We start from the raw sequence: 15,492 nt of genomic DNA on the forward strand, positions 1-15,492 counted from the left end.
CATTTGAATGGAATGGATGGAAAAGGACTATGATATGATCCCTCTAATCTGTTAATCACAGAGTAGCTTTCCTTTGCCCATGCTCTATTTTTCTTGCTATTATTTTGTGCTGCTCACAACTACGTGGTACAATCATAATAGAAAAGTGTATTTTGCTTTGGTCTTAGTCCTTTTTCCTAAGGGAAAAATCAGTGTTGTTTTTTTTATTGTTTTTTTCCAGGGAGATGCTGTCCCAGAATGCTTTTCCCAAAGGACTATGGCTCTGATTCATCTATTTTTTTTTTTAAAAAATGCTTTAGGTTTATTTTATTTGTACTATTTGCTAATGTTAGTAAAATGTATACCATAAAGAAATAAACTTCAGAGGACATAAAGCACACACCTGGGGGCTACTAACTCTGTTAGCAAAGGTTCTGTTCCTCAGCACTCAAACACCTCCAGCTGAAGTTGGCTCTCCTTGACAACTTTCTGTTCACAACAGAGCTACACACCAGGACAGGATGGGTGCCACCCTTCCTTGCAGTGTGACAAATATTTGGTAAGAAGATAATGCTATTTGTCTAGTTTTGTTACTAGAAATGTCTAAAAGCATAGTACTCTATAGCTCTGTGGATTATGTGACTACTACTGTCTGCAGGGGAAATATTTATTGTTTGTTTCTGAATAAACCTTTTTTTTTTCTAATATGAACATCATAGGAACCATGAACTTGAACTTGAATTTGTCAGTGAGGAGACTACTTGGGTTCTGGACTTTACCTTGAGGATACTTAATAAACTTTTATTGTTTTTCTTTATCCTAATCAGAGACCATAGGAGGGATGCTATGATTAAAGAAAATTGGGGTTTCTTCTAAACATTCTGAAGAGTTTTCCTCCTTTTGGGAAACATGGGGCTCCCATTTGTCTTCCAGCTGCTGAATTATCCTTTCCTTCTCCTCCAGCTCTTCTTCCAACTCAGTGATCTTCTCTGTCTGAAAGGAAAGCTGGGTCGACAGTTCCATGATGAGGCTAATTTTCCTATCACTCTCTTCTATAGGAGGGAGACCACCACAGAACTCTTCTTCTGACGAGTTGTCTTCTAGGGCAAACAAGAAAAGGAAAGTCTGAGCAGTTTTAACTGGAGCTTCTAGAATTCAAAGACAGGAAACATGAAAAAAACTTCATTTCTCACGTTCTCAAAAGAGAACACAGATGTTGTGTCATCTGGCCAGAGAGTTTGAGGATGGAAGGGACCAATTTTGGGTGCTTGTGAAAAAACTTGGAAGCCTCTTGAGAGTAAGGAGGATCATATTTGCAAAGTATTTTTTTCTAAATTCATATGCATTTATTTTCAATTAACCATGGGAATGAGCCATCCTTGAAAATACAGTCTCCAAATAACAGACATCCTAAGTTTCATGTTATCCTTTTCCCTAAAAACCTTTCTCAAGAGCTACAATCAAGTAGAAATATGCTTCAAATTAAAGTTTTATTCAACTGAAAACAAAACAACTTGCCATTGTCCCTTCTGGGGAAAATGATAATGAGAAAAGACTAGTCTCTCAACCCAAGTCAGCTTTAGAGTTGGCAGGGGTGCAGTTTGAGGTAATCTAGGAAACTCTGTTTGCATGGTGAATCCCACAGATATTCAATTCTTTCATTTCTGAAGGTTTTATGGCATTTAAAATAGAAAATTCCCCTGGACATAAAATCTTACCTGTTATCAATTTCTATCAGCTAACCCCTCAAATAAAGATAAGATCTGATAATACTAAAGATAATAACGATAAAGATAAGAATAAGTAGTTTAAGAGAGGCTCTAAGAAAGAGATAAAAGATTAGTGATTGTCCGCAGGGTGTTCTGTAAAACAAGTCTCAGTAGCCCTTCCAAAAAATTTGCTCCTTAATATGAACCCCATCTTATTAGTCCTAAGCAGTACCATTCTCATTATCACTCTTCTTTTGAAATTTATATTCCTTTGGGAAAACATTCAAAGAATGTCAAGAGCTTGGGTATCACTTTAGAAGCAATGGAACCCTAGCATATGAATAAACCTGACATAAGACCTTGACACTTGATTGCTATAATTGAAAGTCTAATATTACTCCGGTCCAGTGAAAATAATTCCCAGAGCTACACTACTCTCAGTCCCAAATACAGAAGCCTGCTGCTGTCATATACCCATGCACCTGATAAAAATGGGGCATTTTTGCTGGGTGGTGCTTGCTTCCTCAGCAAATAAAACTAATGGGCTGTCATCACTTTCTCAGGGATTCACCAAAAGAAGCTTGAGCATTACATAACACAGTCTGCAGAGTCCTTTTGGTTGCCCAAAAATGATAAGAGGAGACATCAGGCCATTCTCTGCTCTTAGAAATTATTAACAATTTCTAAATTTAAGATGACTTGAGGGAAAATTTTGTTCCGATTATATGAAATTCTAATGCTATACTGAAGGAGAGAGTGGATTGAGTAACTTTCTTAAAGAGAAATAAAAAAAAATCTCAAATGTCAAAGGAGTGTTTACTTCATTGCCTTTGCAATAGGCATGTGCTTTCCAGGGTGGGAGAGGGAGTCTATATGGTGGAGGATTTTCCTTGTCTGCTGGTATGCCAGGGCCTCCCTTACCTTTTCTTTCACCTGGCCAGAGCTGTGCTATCACTACAGTAGCCACATTAAGCTACTGAATGTGGCTAGTCTGAATAAAGATGTACTATAAATGTAAAATCCATATTTGATTTAGAAGATCTAGTTTGAAAGAAAAAACTAAGAAGTATCTTTTAAATTTTTTGTGTTGTTTATGTATTAAACTAACAAAGTTTTAGATATATTGTGTTAAATGAGATATCACTCACATGTTCTAACTTTTAAAAAATGTGGCTATTAGAAACTTTAAAATATGTAGTTTGCATTTGTAGCACTCATTATATTCCTGTTTGATAGTCTTGGGATAGCATTTGCTTTTTTATTTGGTACCAGGAATTGAACCCAGGGGAGCTTAATCCCTGAGCCACATCCCCACCCCCTTTTAAAAATATATATTTTATTTACAGACAGGGTCTCTCTGAGTTGCAAAATTCCTTCTAGTCTGCTGAGGCTGGCTTTGAACTCATGATCCTCCTGCCTCAGCCTCTCTAGTTGCTGGGATTATAGGAGTGCATCACTGCGCCTGGCTGGCATTTCCTTTTGAAAGAACACTCCCCTAACCCAGAGGGACATGTTACTTGTAGACACACAGATCTAGTTAACCTGGACAGATGTTTATTGGGAGGGAGGGTTGCTGGTTCTCAACCACAGATTGTTTTTCTGTGACCTAGAGGAAGGCATGTAAATCTAGGCTTAAGAATATGGGGTTTCATGGACTGAAATAAGATGCATCAGGAATAGAAAGAAAAAATGATAAATGCAGCAAGGTTATGATGGGGAGATGCTGTGGAGAGGAATGGCAGGAGGAGGAAGGCTGGATCTTGGAGCAGTTCAGTGATGGAGAGGGTGTATCAGGAGCTGCTCTCCTTGAATGTGCCTATTTGCCAGCTTTTGTCATTTCTTTGCACTTGCCTTCAAGTTTTTCTTTCTCTAGCTTTTTGTCTCCTTTCAGGACATTGTCATTAACTTATATGTGTAATGACATTTGGCCTTTTTTGCTTTTATTTTTCTTTTAGATAAGGCAAGATAGGTAGAGTACTTTGTTCATCTTTTCAAAATTAATTAATTAATTAATTATAATGAAGTATATATAATAGCATATATACCACCATCTTTCCTGTCCCCATGCCCCCTCCCCTCCTCCATTTTGCCCAAAGTTACTCCATTTTCCTATGCCCACCCCTCATTATGGATCAGCATCCACTTATCAGGGAGAACATTCAGCCTTTGTTTTTTTTGGATAGGCTTAATTCACTTAGCATGATGTTCTCCAACTTCATCCATTTACCTGCAAATACTTTTATTCTCTTTTATTGCTGAGTAATTTCATTGTGTATATATACCACAGTTTCTTTATTCATTCATCTACTGAAAAGCATCTAGGTTGGTTCCACAGTTTAGCTATTTTGCGAATTATGCTGCTATAAACATTGATGTGGCTACATTACCATAATATGCTGTTTTTAAGTCCTTTGGGTATAGACCGAGGAGTAGGATAGGGTCAAATAGTGATTCCATTCCAAGTTTTCTAAGGAATCTCCATACCGCTTTCCAGATTGGTTGAAGCAATTTGCAGTCCACCAGCAATGTATGAGTGTGCCTTTTCCCCACATCCTTGCCAACACTCATTGTTGTTTGTATTCTTGATAACCACAATTCTAACTGGTGAGATGAAATCTTACAGTAGATTTGATATTCATCTTTTTTTTTTAATGATAAAGGAGCAGAACACAGCAGGGAGGTCTTAAGATTAGACCTTAAGATTAGGCAATATAGGAAAAAAGATAGCTTCTTCAACAAATGTTGCTGGGAAAACTGGAAATCCATATGCAGCCAAATGAAATTAAACCCTTATCTCTCACCATGCACAAAACTCAATTCAAAGTGGATCAAGGATCTAGGAATTAGACCAGAGACCTGTGCCTAACAGAAGAAAAAGTAGGCCAAATCTTCATCATGTCAGATTAGGCCCCCACTTCCTCAATAAGATTCCTAAAGTGAAAGAAATAAAATCAAGAATCAATAAATGGGATGGATTCAAATGGGAAGCTAAAAGGCTTCCTCTCAGCAAAAGAAACAATCAATGAGGTAAAAAGAGAGCCTACATTTGGGAGCAAATTTTTGTCACACTCACATTAGATAAAGCACTAATATCCAGGATATATAAAGAACTCAAAAAAATTCACACACACACAAAACAAAACAAAAAACACAAACCAACCCAATCAATAAATGGGCTAAGGAGCTGGACAGACCCTTCTCAGAAGAAGATATATGATTGATCAACAAATATATGAAAAATATTCAACATCTCTAGTAATTGGAGAAATGCAAATCAAACTAAGATTCCATCTCCTGTAAGAATGGCAGTTATCAAGAATACAAACAACGATGAGTGTTGGCAAGGATGTGGGGAAAAGACACACTCATACATTGCTGGTGGGGTTGCAAATTGCTTCAACCAATCTGGAAAGCAGTATAGAGATTCTTTAGAAAACTTGAAATGGAACCACCATTTGACCCAGCTATCCCACTCCTTGGTCTATACCCAAAGGACTTAAAAACAGCATATTGTGGTAACGTAGCCACATCAATGTTTATAGCAGCACAATTCACAATAGCTAAACTGTGGAACCAACCTAGATGCTTTTCAGTAGATGAATGAATAAAGAAACTGTGGTATATATACACAATGAAATTACTCAGCAATAAAAGAGAATAAAAATATTTGCAGGTAAATGGATGAAGTTGGAGAATATCATGCTAAGTGAATTAAGCCAAACCCCCCAAACCAAAGGCCGAATGTTCTCCCTGATAAGTGGATGCTGATCCATAATGGGGGGTGGGCATGCAAAAAATGGAGTAACTGGGCAAAAGGGAGGGGAGGGGATGGGGTATGAGGGAAGGAAAGGTGGTGGAATGAGACAAACATCATTACCCCAGGTACCTGTATGACTGCACATATGGTGCAGTGCTACATCGTGTACAACCAGAGCAATGAAAAGTTGTGCTGCAATTGTGTACAATGAATCAAAATGCATTCTGCTGTCATATATACCTAATTAGAGTAAATAAATAAATAAATTAAAAAATAAAAGATTAGGCAATGTAGAACTAGGTCCACATTCTCTGTTGAAGAGTGGCAGAGGCAGAAGGTAGCAAAAAATGAGAGGAGAGGCAAGGGATATTAATCAGCCTTGGATGCCATAAGAAAATATCACATACTGAATGGCTCAGACAAGAGACATTTATTAACCACAGTTCTGGAGGCAGAAAGTCCCAGGTCAGGATGTAAGGATGGTTGGGTTCTGGTTCAAACTCTTTGGCTTGTAGACAGCTGCCTTCTCTCCATGTGTTCACATGGCAGAAAGACAAAGAAACTGAAAGCTCAACAGTGTCTTTTCTAGTAAGAACACTAATTACATCATGAAGGCCCTGCCCTCATGACCTTATAAGACCCTTTTTACCTTCCACAGGCCCCATCTCCAAATGCCATCACATTTCGGGTCAGGGCTTCAACATATGCATTTGGGAAAGGCCATAATTCAGTCCATGGCATAGGGAGAAAACAATTGGAAAAGTTGGAAAAAGGAGAGATGGCATGAGGGTTTTGATTCCCACTGTATTAGTTTTCAAGTGTCCAATGAAAATTCTGATTAAAAGATAAGCTAAGGAGTATGTATGCCAGAAAGGAAATTTCTTACCCAAGAACATTTTACTCTAGATGATCTCTTTGCACACTTCTGTTCTATTTCTAATATATTACAAATAACCAAGTGTTTTAAACTCTTTAACAAAGTGGAACACTCCAAGTGTGTCCCATCCTATATGTGTTGGAAATTCTCTCACCCCTAATGAGTTTTTAGAACTCTATCATCAACTGTCACACTGCTCCTCCATCATTGGGTCTCTCTCCTTTGAAATAAGAAGGCACATATGTCCCTAAAGTTCTGACAGCTCACAAGGCCCAAAACTCAAAGGCCTACAGTCTTCCCTGGACTTTTCCTGGCAGCTCAGATAGTGTTACCACGTGGTGGCTGCCTGAACATAGAGGTCCTACCATCTGACCAGGTACACTCAGATTTAACCCCATACCAGAGGCTTCAGAAGACCCAGACATAAGAAAGGCCCTTAGACCTGTGAGAGAAATGATTAGCCACAATCAGGATGTGAACTTGTTATACTTACAGAGATTTTTTTATATGCATACATGATTTTTCATTATTTCCCTTCTATCTGCCTGCACATAAACTAGATGTTAAAGCTGAGGATGTAGCTGAGTGGTAAAGCACTTGCCTAGCATGCACAAAGCCCTAGGTTCCCCTACATGCACCCAAAGAAGAGAGAGAGAGAGAGAGAGAGAGAGAGAGAGAGAGAGAGAGAGAGAGAGAGACTTAAAACAGTAGTGAGAATGAGGAGAATAAGAGTTTAGGGTCATAGCAAAGGGGATACAAGAAACAGGTACTAGAAATTGAGGAGGTTTAAAAAATTGAAGAAGAGGACAGACAATAGGACTATTCAGCTTGCAGATGGACCAGGCCATACTCACTTTTCTATAACAGCCTTGAAAGACCAAAGGCCCAGAAGAAATTGCAACATTTGCCTTTGGCCATTTCTAGTTTCCCATTCTCTATAACCTCAAAACCTTTATGTTCGTAGCAAAGTGCCACATGAGAATTAGATAAAAAATTATTACTAACAACTAATAGCAGAGATCATTGTAATAGCAGAGGTAATTGTAGTTTGAGGAGTAGCTTAGCACCTGAGTGTTGGAATGCATTTGGAGACAATCATGTCTTGCCTGCAATCCAGTACAGGAATTATTTCTACAACATCTCTATGATGCTTTTCTAATCAAGTTACTCTTAGTCATTGGGATCCCTTGTGCACTTTATATATTGGTTGTCAAGTTGTAGTCAATGGATAAAATCTGCATTTTTGTCATCATTGCAGGGGCCAGCTGTTATAGAGACAACTAACAGGTAGAAAGCTGATAGACAGATGTGAAGGAGAGTAGGGAGCAACCTGTTGCTAATAAGAACAAGAACACATGGTATCACATTTGGTCAAAAGGCCCAGAACACATGAAAACATTACTTCATGAGTTGAGGAAGTTAGTAGCTTTCTATAGGCAGTGATATAGTGTTGAAAGGTGACCCAGGGGGTTGGGGATGTGGCTCAAGCGGTAGCGCGCTTGCCTGGCATGCGTGCTGCCCGGGTTCGATCCTCAGCACCACATACCAACAAAGATGTTGTGTCCGCCGAGAACTAAAAAATAAATATTAAAAAAAAATTCTCTCTCTCTCCCCTCTCTCACTCTCTCTTAAAAAAAAAAAAAAGTGACCCAGGGAATGGCAAGAAGGGAAATTTATAGATTTTCTAAATACTTCTTTGTAAAAATCCCTGTACCAGTGCCACCCAAAAGTGTGCACTGAGAAAAGAAATCCTGAAAGCCATTGGTCTAGCTTCTGAATCAAAAACCTCAAGGAATAGGAAAAACACTTGTGCCCTGGTTGTGAGTCTCCTCCACAGACATCCTTTGGTTCATTCATTCATGCAGTAATTAATGATCAGGCCCCTGGATACAGAGAATAAGCTGCAACATTGGCCCCTGCAGGGGTAAGCTCCACCATGGGGCGTGGGAGAGGCTGCCCAAAGTGAGGCCCTAAAGGACATTCACAATTAGCCTACACAAACACCTCTGCTGGATACTCACTCCTGAAAGTTTACTTTTCTCTCTGCCTTTCAAGCGGATGACCAAGGCTGCCAAGTGTTTACTCAATACTAAAGACTCTTACCGGTGAGGTGATTACATCCCTCATTCCACCAGAGCCACCCAGGATTACTATTTGGCCTAAGACTCCGTCAGCCTCCTCTGTACAAATGTCCATCACTCTGACTCACTTCATGCTGCTTTTGAAAGCTGTGTATATTATCAACAACCACCAGGAAGTCCAGCTTCATCTCTTGTCACACTTGGGCTTGCAAGTTGGCACATCCTTATAAATACATCCCTCCCTGCTTGAATAACAAATAAAACAACACAAATCTTCCTGGTTTTCTGTCCTTCTCAATGGACTTTTTTGGCTAAAGGTACTTCTCTGAATTAGATGATTCACTTATTTGTTTTGTATGCTTGTAGTACCAATAATTTGCTTCTTGAAACTCAAACTAGTATTATGTATTGAAGTTTTTCTCCATCCTCCCTCTTCAATGTTTTTATTTGTACAATAAGACCAGTCTCTACAGTGCCAAGTGACTGACTTCAACTTCAATTTCCTTTCACTATTGTGAATACTTAGAATACATGAAGTTGGCATGTGTTAATTGGTTTGGGAAAACAACAACAACAACAACATACAACATTACAAGAATGGATTTGGTTTATAAATAAGCTTTGTCACTTAAAAAATGTAGTGTGATGTTTGTTAGAAATTTTTGATAGCATAGCATAATGACAATCAGTTTTATAACAGGATTATGTTTTAGAGAAATGATGTGAAATGCAGTTGCAAACTAGATAGAATTTATGTTTCTAGCTTTTAAAATATCAAACCTATGAGCTTAAAAATATCTGTCTGTTTTCATAAATATCTTGGAAGGGAACAAATACTTAGTCCATATCATAATAGAAAGGTTACAGCCCTGAGGACATGATGCTTAGAGCTCCTGAAAGCAGCAGATCAGAGAACCTCTAGAATACCCAAGGAAAAGAAAACGCTTAGGAAAAGTCAGGGCAAGAGAGTTGTGTAGGAAGCAGTATTGCTTAACATTCTTCGGGGTCTCAAGCAGATGTAGCATCCACGCGCCTCAGGCTGCTATAACAAAACACTGTAGACTGGGTAATTTATAAACAAAAGAAACTTATTCTCACCACAGAAACTTATTCTCACAGTTCCTGAGTCTGAGAAGTCCAAATAATGGTGCTAGCAGGCTCAGTGTCTGGTGGGGATCCACCCCTCATAGATGGCACCTTCTAGCTGTGCTTATCTGTTGGGAAGGCTAACAGGCTCCCTCAAACCTCTTTTAGAAGGACAATGATCCTACTCAGGAGAGGTCTGTCCTCATGACCTACTCATATCCTAAAGGCGGCACCTCTTAATAGCAACACGTTGTTGATTAGATTTCAGATAAATTTTAGAGGGACATAAACATTCAGAGCACAGCAGTATAATATAGTCTCCAGAACCAGAGTGAGAGGTCTCACTGATGTGTGGACACTTTGAGGACTTGGTTAGTGGTGAGGGACCATGTAGGATGAAAAGCACTCATCTATAACTGCAAGTATCATTTAAGTTCAAGGCAATTAGATGGCTTTCCCTGCAAGATGTGTGAGAGCTAAACAGACCAAGAGAACTGCAGAATATTATTATTATTATTATTTTTAAATAGAGAGAGAGAGAGAGAGAGAGAGAGAGAGAGAGAGAGAGAGAGAATTTTTAATATTTATTTTTTAGTTTTCGGCAGACACAACATCTTTGTTTGTATGTGGTGCTGAGGATCGAACCCAGGCCACACGCATGCCAAGCAAGCACACTACCACTTGAGCCACATCCCCAGCCCAGAATATTATTATTTGGTACTGGGGATTGAACCAGGACACTTTACCACTAAATTCAAAACATCCCTATATATAACTCAGCTGTATCCCCCAGTCCTTATTTTTTGAAACAAGGTTTTGCTAAGTTGCTTAGAACCTCAGCCTCAGCTAAGTTTCGGAGGCTGGCCTTGAACTTGAGATCCTCCTCAGCCTCCTGAGTCATACTGGGACTCCAGTGAATGCCCAGTGGGAACTACAGATTTATATCTTCCTTCTTATGCATATTCAGAGGCATGTAATCAACTCAATGTCCATGCTTATCATTTATTGAATACTAATTCCCCATATATAGAGTTGAAGTTTTGCAATATCTTCATATCTGTTCATCTTTCCTCTGATACTTTGGTCTGGTTTCAATTCTTATACAGACACTTCCCATTATAAATAAGTTAGGCCTTGATACTTTTTCCTAATACCCTTCAATGACTTTTCATCTCAAACAGACTAAAACCCCAAATGCTTACAATGACCTTCAAGACTCTGTTTGGTCTGGGTTCCCCTTTACCTCCCTGACACGTCTCCTATTCCTCCTCTTTAGAGCAAATCTAGCATTTACTTTGCTACATTGCCACCACCCTTATTACTATTCATAACAAAGCATGTTCCTGACCCAGAGCTTTACATTTGTTATTTTCTCTGCCTGGAGAGTTAGTTATACTCCTGTTGCATATATGGTTCGGTGCCTCAATTCCTTCGGGTCATCACTTTCCAAAGCTACCTTCATACAATGAAATCTTCCCTGGCTATCCTACTTACAGTTTCAACCCATCCCCCATGGCTGAACACTTTAAATCCCTGTTTCCTGCTTTAAGTTTACTGAGATACTATATTTGACACCTTTTATATTTTATTTTTGCTTGTTTGTACTTTTACCCCATGAAGACAAAGCTACTTGAATGTTTTGTTTGGTACTATATCCCCTGTGCCTAAAATAGCACATGGAGTATAGTAGTACTGTTATAGTTTGGATGTGAGGTGTCTCCCAAAAGCTCACATGTGAGACAATGCAAGAAGGTTCAGAGGAGAAATGACTGGGTTGTGAGAGTTTTAACCCAATCAGTGAATTAATCCCCTGATAGGGATTAACTGAGTGGTAACTGAAGTGGTAGGATGTGGCTGGAGGAGGTGGGAATTGGGGCATGGCTTTGGGTATATATTTGTATCTGGCCAGTGGAGTCTCTTTCTGCTTCCTGATCACTATGTGAGCTGTTTCACTCTGCTACACTCTTCCACTATCATGTCCTGCATCACTTCAAGGAATGGAGCCAGCTGTCAATGGATCGAGACCTTTCAAACCATGAATTGCTAAGTAAACCTTTCCTCCTCTACAGTTATTCTGGTCAGGTCTTTCAGTTGCAGCAGTGAAAGAGCTCACTAAAACAAGTACTTATTTGTCAAGTGAATAAATGTATGAAGATTAAGTGCAAATATAATACAAAATCACCATAGAAAGGGTCAATCAATTGATGTATCACTAGATGATACCTAGGTTTCCCTCTGAGAATGTTTTTTTCTTCAAACAAAGCTTTTCATTACTGCATTAAAATAATAATAACAATAATGATAATAAACAACTATTGTGATTGTATAACAATGCATGTAACATCTCTTGAGTTTATGTTTTTTGGATAAACAATGCAAAAGTTAGAGTAGTTGATGCCCTAGACTTCTTCCAGATCTATGTTCTATAAGCTATAAACATGGTTCTTCAAACCTGGCACCTGGGAGGCTTTGACAATATGGGGATCCCAAGGCCTTGCCTCTGATAAATGTAGAAAAATGCCCAGGGATACATATATTCATAAAAAATTCCCAAATAATTCTTTTGTTGTTGTTGCAGTACTGGGGATTGAATCCAGGACTTCATACATGCTAGGAAAAAATTTTATCACTGAGCCATATCCCCATCCCGTGACCCCCCTTTTTTTTTTTACTTTATTTTGAGACAAAGTCCCCCTAACTCACTCAGAATGGCCTCAAACTTGCAACCCTCTGCCTCAGCCTCCTGAATGGCTGGAATTGACAGGTGTGTGTGGGCATTACCTTACTGGACTTCCCCTAGTAATTCGGATAATCAGCCAACTTTGTACAATTGAATTTCTGCTGATTTACAAGAGGCATTATAAACCAACCTTTGGCTAAATCCTAAAGGGTAGGCCAGAAATCCAGGCACGCCTCTTCTTGACAAGGCTATAGTACCAAGTTGGAGGAGAGAGATCACATCTATTCTACTCTGCAAGCCTCTCTGGCTACTTGACAAGGCTCTGCCTGTAAATGTTAGTAGCTGACTAAACACACCCATGGTCCTCACAGCCCCTCCCCTTGTTTAATTAGCTTATATCCCAGAAACAGCTTGCCAGTTCTAACTTGGCTAAATTATCTCCAGAACATCCAGAGAAAATGAGTGTTTGAGAGTTTGTTGTTTTTGCTTCCGTTTCTGTTTTAGTGGAGGAACGGATCCATTTCCTTTTAAGCTGGTCTGCAGAGAAAGTCCCCTTTTTTCATGAGAAATGGATGGAAAGAGAGGGTGAATGGAGGGAGGAGAGGACAGGAGGGTCACACCTCACGTGGAGGCACAGGTACTCTCCAGCATCCACAAAGGTTGAAGAACTACCTCCACCACTCGGGAAGTAAGTGAATCCCTTCTGAAGATCTGAAGCTTGGCCCTTCTGCTTAGGGTTTGCTGGATTCAGCTGATATGCTCATGCTCCAGAATACCAATAAAAAAACACATCAGAAACAAGCATGAATACCTTGGTGCCAGCACAGGAAGAGTGGTGGGTGGTGCTTGTGTGGAATAGCAAGTGATAATGTCTCAAAATGATGCCAAAAACTAGAATGGGCTGCTGTGGGACCCCAGAACATGCCCATCAGAAATACGTTTCTCTGGCATATTTCAAGATGGCTGTTCAGAGAAACAGGGTTAACTCAGAAAGGATGTCCTTTTGTAAAAATATTTACATCCATGAAGGAAATATATATTAGTGAAGTAAACATCCATTAATGTAAACAGGCTTTTCTCTTTGTTATCCTCATTTCTGCTTAGAGAAGATCTTTCCAGAGGAAGAAGAGATTGGGAGTCGGACACTTGGCCTGGACAAAGACTCCCACAGGTAGCTATTACCTGGAAGACTTCACCTGCCCTCCTCAGCCTTCATAGCCAGATGCCACTTCTTTCCACCCAAAGCCTAAGCCCATTTGTATTTGTTTAACTCTATAAAAGCTCCAACACCCTAGCTCTCCCTTGAGCCTCATGCTTTGTGTATGGCTCTCATGTTTCTGCATATTAATAAATTTGATATTTTTTTCTGTTAATCTATTGTCAGTCTATTTCATAGGCTAAAAATTATCAAACCTTCAGAGGGAAAAGAGTAAATTCAAAACATCCCTGTGGGAGGTGGGGAGTGTTCATCAGCTATCTATTACTGGAACAAAATACCTGAGATAATCAAGTTATAACAAGAAAAGTTTTACAGAGCTAACATAATGGTACATGTTTGTAACCTCAGCTTCTTGGGAGGCTGAGGCAGGAGAATTGCTAGTTCAAGGGCAGCCTCAGCAATTTAGCAAGACCTTGTCTCAAAATTTAAATAAATAAATTTTAAAAGGGTTGGTGATGTAGCTCAGTGTTAAAGTTCTCCTTTGTTCAATACCCAATAAGGAAGGAAGGAAGGAAAAGGAAAGGAGAGGAAAGAAGAAGAAGGAAGAAAGAAGAAAGGTTGGGGTCAGAGTTCAGTGGTGCAGTATGTACTTAGAATGTGTGAAACACCAGGGTTTAATCCCTACCATCAAAACACAAAAACAAACCACAAACAAAATAAAAACTCCTCAAAGGTTTATTATTTTAGCTCATGGTTTTAGAGGCTCTAGTCCATGATTGGTCAGCCTACTTCTTCTAGACCTCTGGTAGAGGGAGGGGGCAGCACATCACGGTGGTAGCATGTGGCACAGCAAACTACTCACCTTAAGGCCAGAAAGCAAAAGAGAAAGAATAGGGTCCTGGGCCTCAAAATTCCCTTTGAGCACCCCCGCCATTACCTAAGGACCTCCCAGTAGACCCCACCTCTTACAGTTTCCACCATTTCCCCATAGCACCAAGCTGGAGACCAAGTCTTTACTATGTGGATCTTGGAGGAACATCTAAGATTCAAACAAGAGCCTTCAGAGAGAAAAGAGTAAATCTAAAATGTCCCTAAGATGGTCCATGGTAGAAGGCTGGAGGACAACCTCATGACCAGACATCACTAGTGGGCAGAGATCAGTGCCGTATTCCATCTTCTATGTGCTCACCAGCAGGGCAAAGGGTTTCCCTAGGGTGAGGGTAGGATATCATAGGTAGATTGACTTCATCACACACATTTTGGAACAGAGTTCCTTTCCCACCACTTCAGGATATTTTAAGAAGGGGTTCTTAACAAGATTCAGAGAAAACAAATGCTGTTAGTATAATAACATTCCTGAGTTTTGCGAAGAAGTCTATCTAGGTAGAAGAAAAAGTTTCTGGAATCTCTCTTGTTTCTTCTAATAAGAAGGACCTGAAATACCCTCCGATAATATGGCTAGCTGGCTTGCTCAAAGAGAATAAAGGGTAAATTGCACTGACCAACAAGTTGGCCAGAAGTCAAGAGGTAAAAATGGACCCTGGCAGGAAGGTCAGGAAATTCAAGGGAGGGAGAGACCTAGGAGATTGTGTGAAAGGACAAAAGAGAGGAGACAATGGATGAAGGGCTGTTTCTGTGCTTATTGAAAAGGCATCAGTAGGGACTCCACGTCAATTGAAGGAATAAAAGTCAAATGAATTTATGTCTTTTGGATTGCACATTGAACTAAAGGATCAAAAGTGAGTCTTTTCCCTGTTTTTCTTCCTGGTCCATGGGAGTTTTATGGGCTACATTATTATGAAATGAGAAGGACTATTTAATTAATGTGTTTGCATTTGTTTTCAGAAGATATTATATTTCTGATGATTTATAGCGTGGAGAAACAAAATGATGCCATAGTAATAAGAGCACTGGTGATGAAGACAATAGAAAGTAGTTCCCCCAACTCCCCTGAGAATGTTGGGATAAAAAGTATCTAATATATATATATATATATATATATATATATATATATATATATATATATAAAAAATGAGGATTTTGGCCAGGTACTGTGGCTCACATCTATAATCCCAGCATCTCAAGAGGTGCCGAGATTGCATGTTTAAAGCCAGCCTCAGCAATTAGCAAGACCCTAAGCAACTTAGTGAGACCCTCTCTATAA

At 39.4% G+C, this 15,492-nt stretch overlaps 1 protein-coding gene across 1 annotated transcript in view; it reads right to left on the reverse strand.

Moving 5' to 3' along the window:
• Positions 1–759: 759 nt before the first annotated feature.
• The window catches only part of Ccdc192 (coiled-coil domain containing 192), a 198,833-nt gene continuing 184,100 nt past the window's right edge, over positions 760–15,492 (reverse strand). The window contains exon 7 of the mRNA XM_078048043.1: positions 760–1,079. Coding sequence (XP_077904169.1) covers positions 799–1,079 — 281 coding nt within the window. The 3' untranslated portion in view covers positions 760–798. The remainder of the gene's footprint in view (positions 1,080–15,492) is intronic.

This window comes from Ictidomys tridecemlineatus, chromosome 1 (genome assembly GCF_052094955.1).
Source record: "Ictidomys tridecemlineatus isolate mIctTri1 chromosome 1, mIctTri1.hap1, whole genome shotgun sequence".
Classification (NCBI taxonomy): domain Eukaryota; kingdom Metazoa; phylum Chordata; class Mammalia; order Rodentia; family Sciuridae; genus Ictidomys; species Ictidomys tridecemlineatus.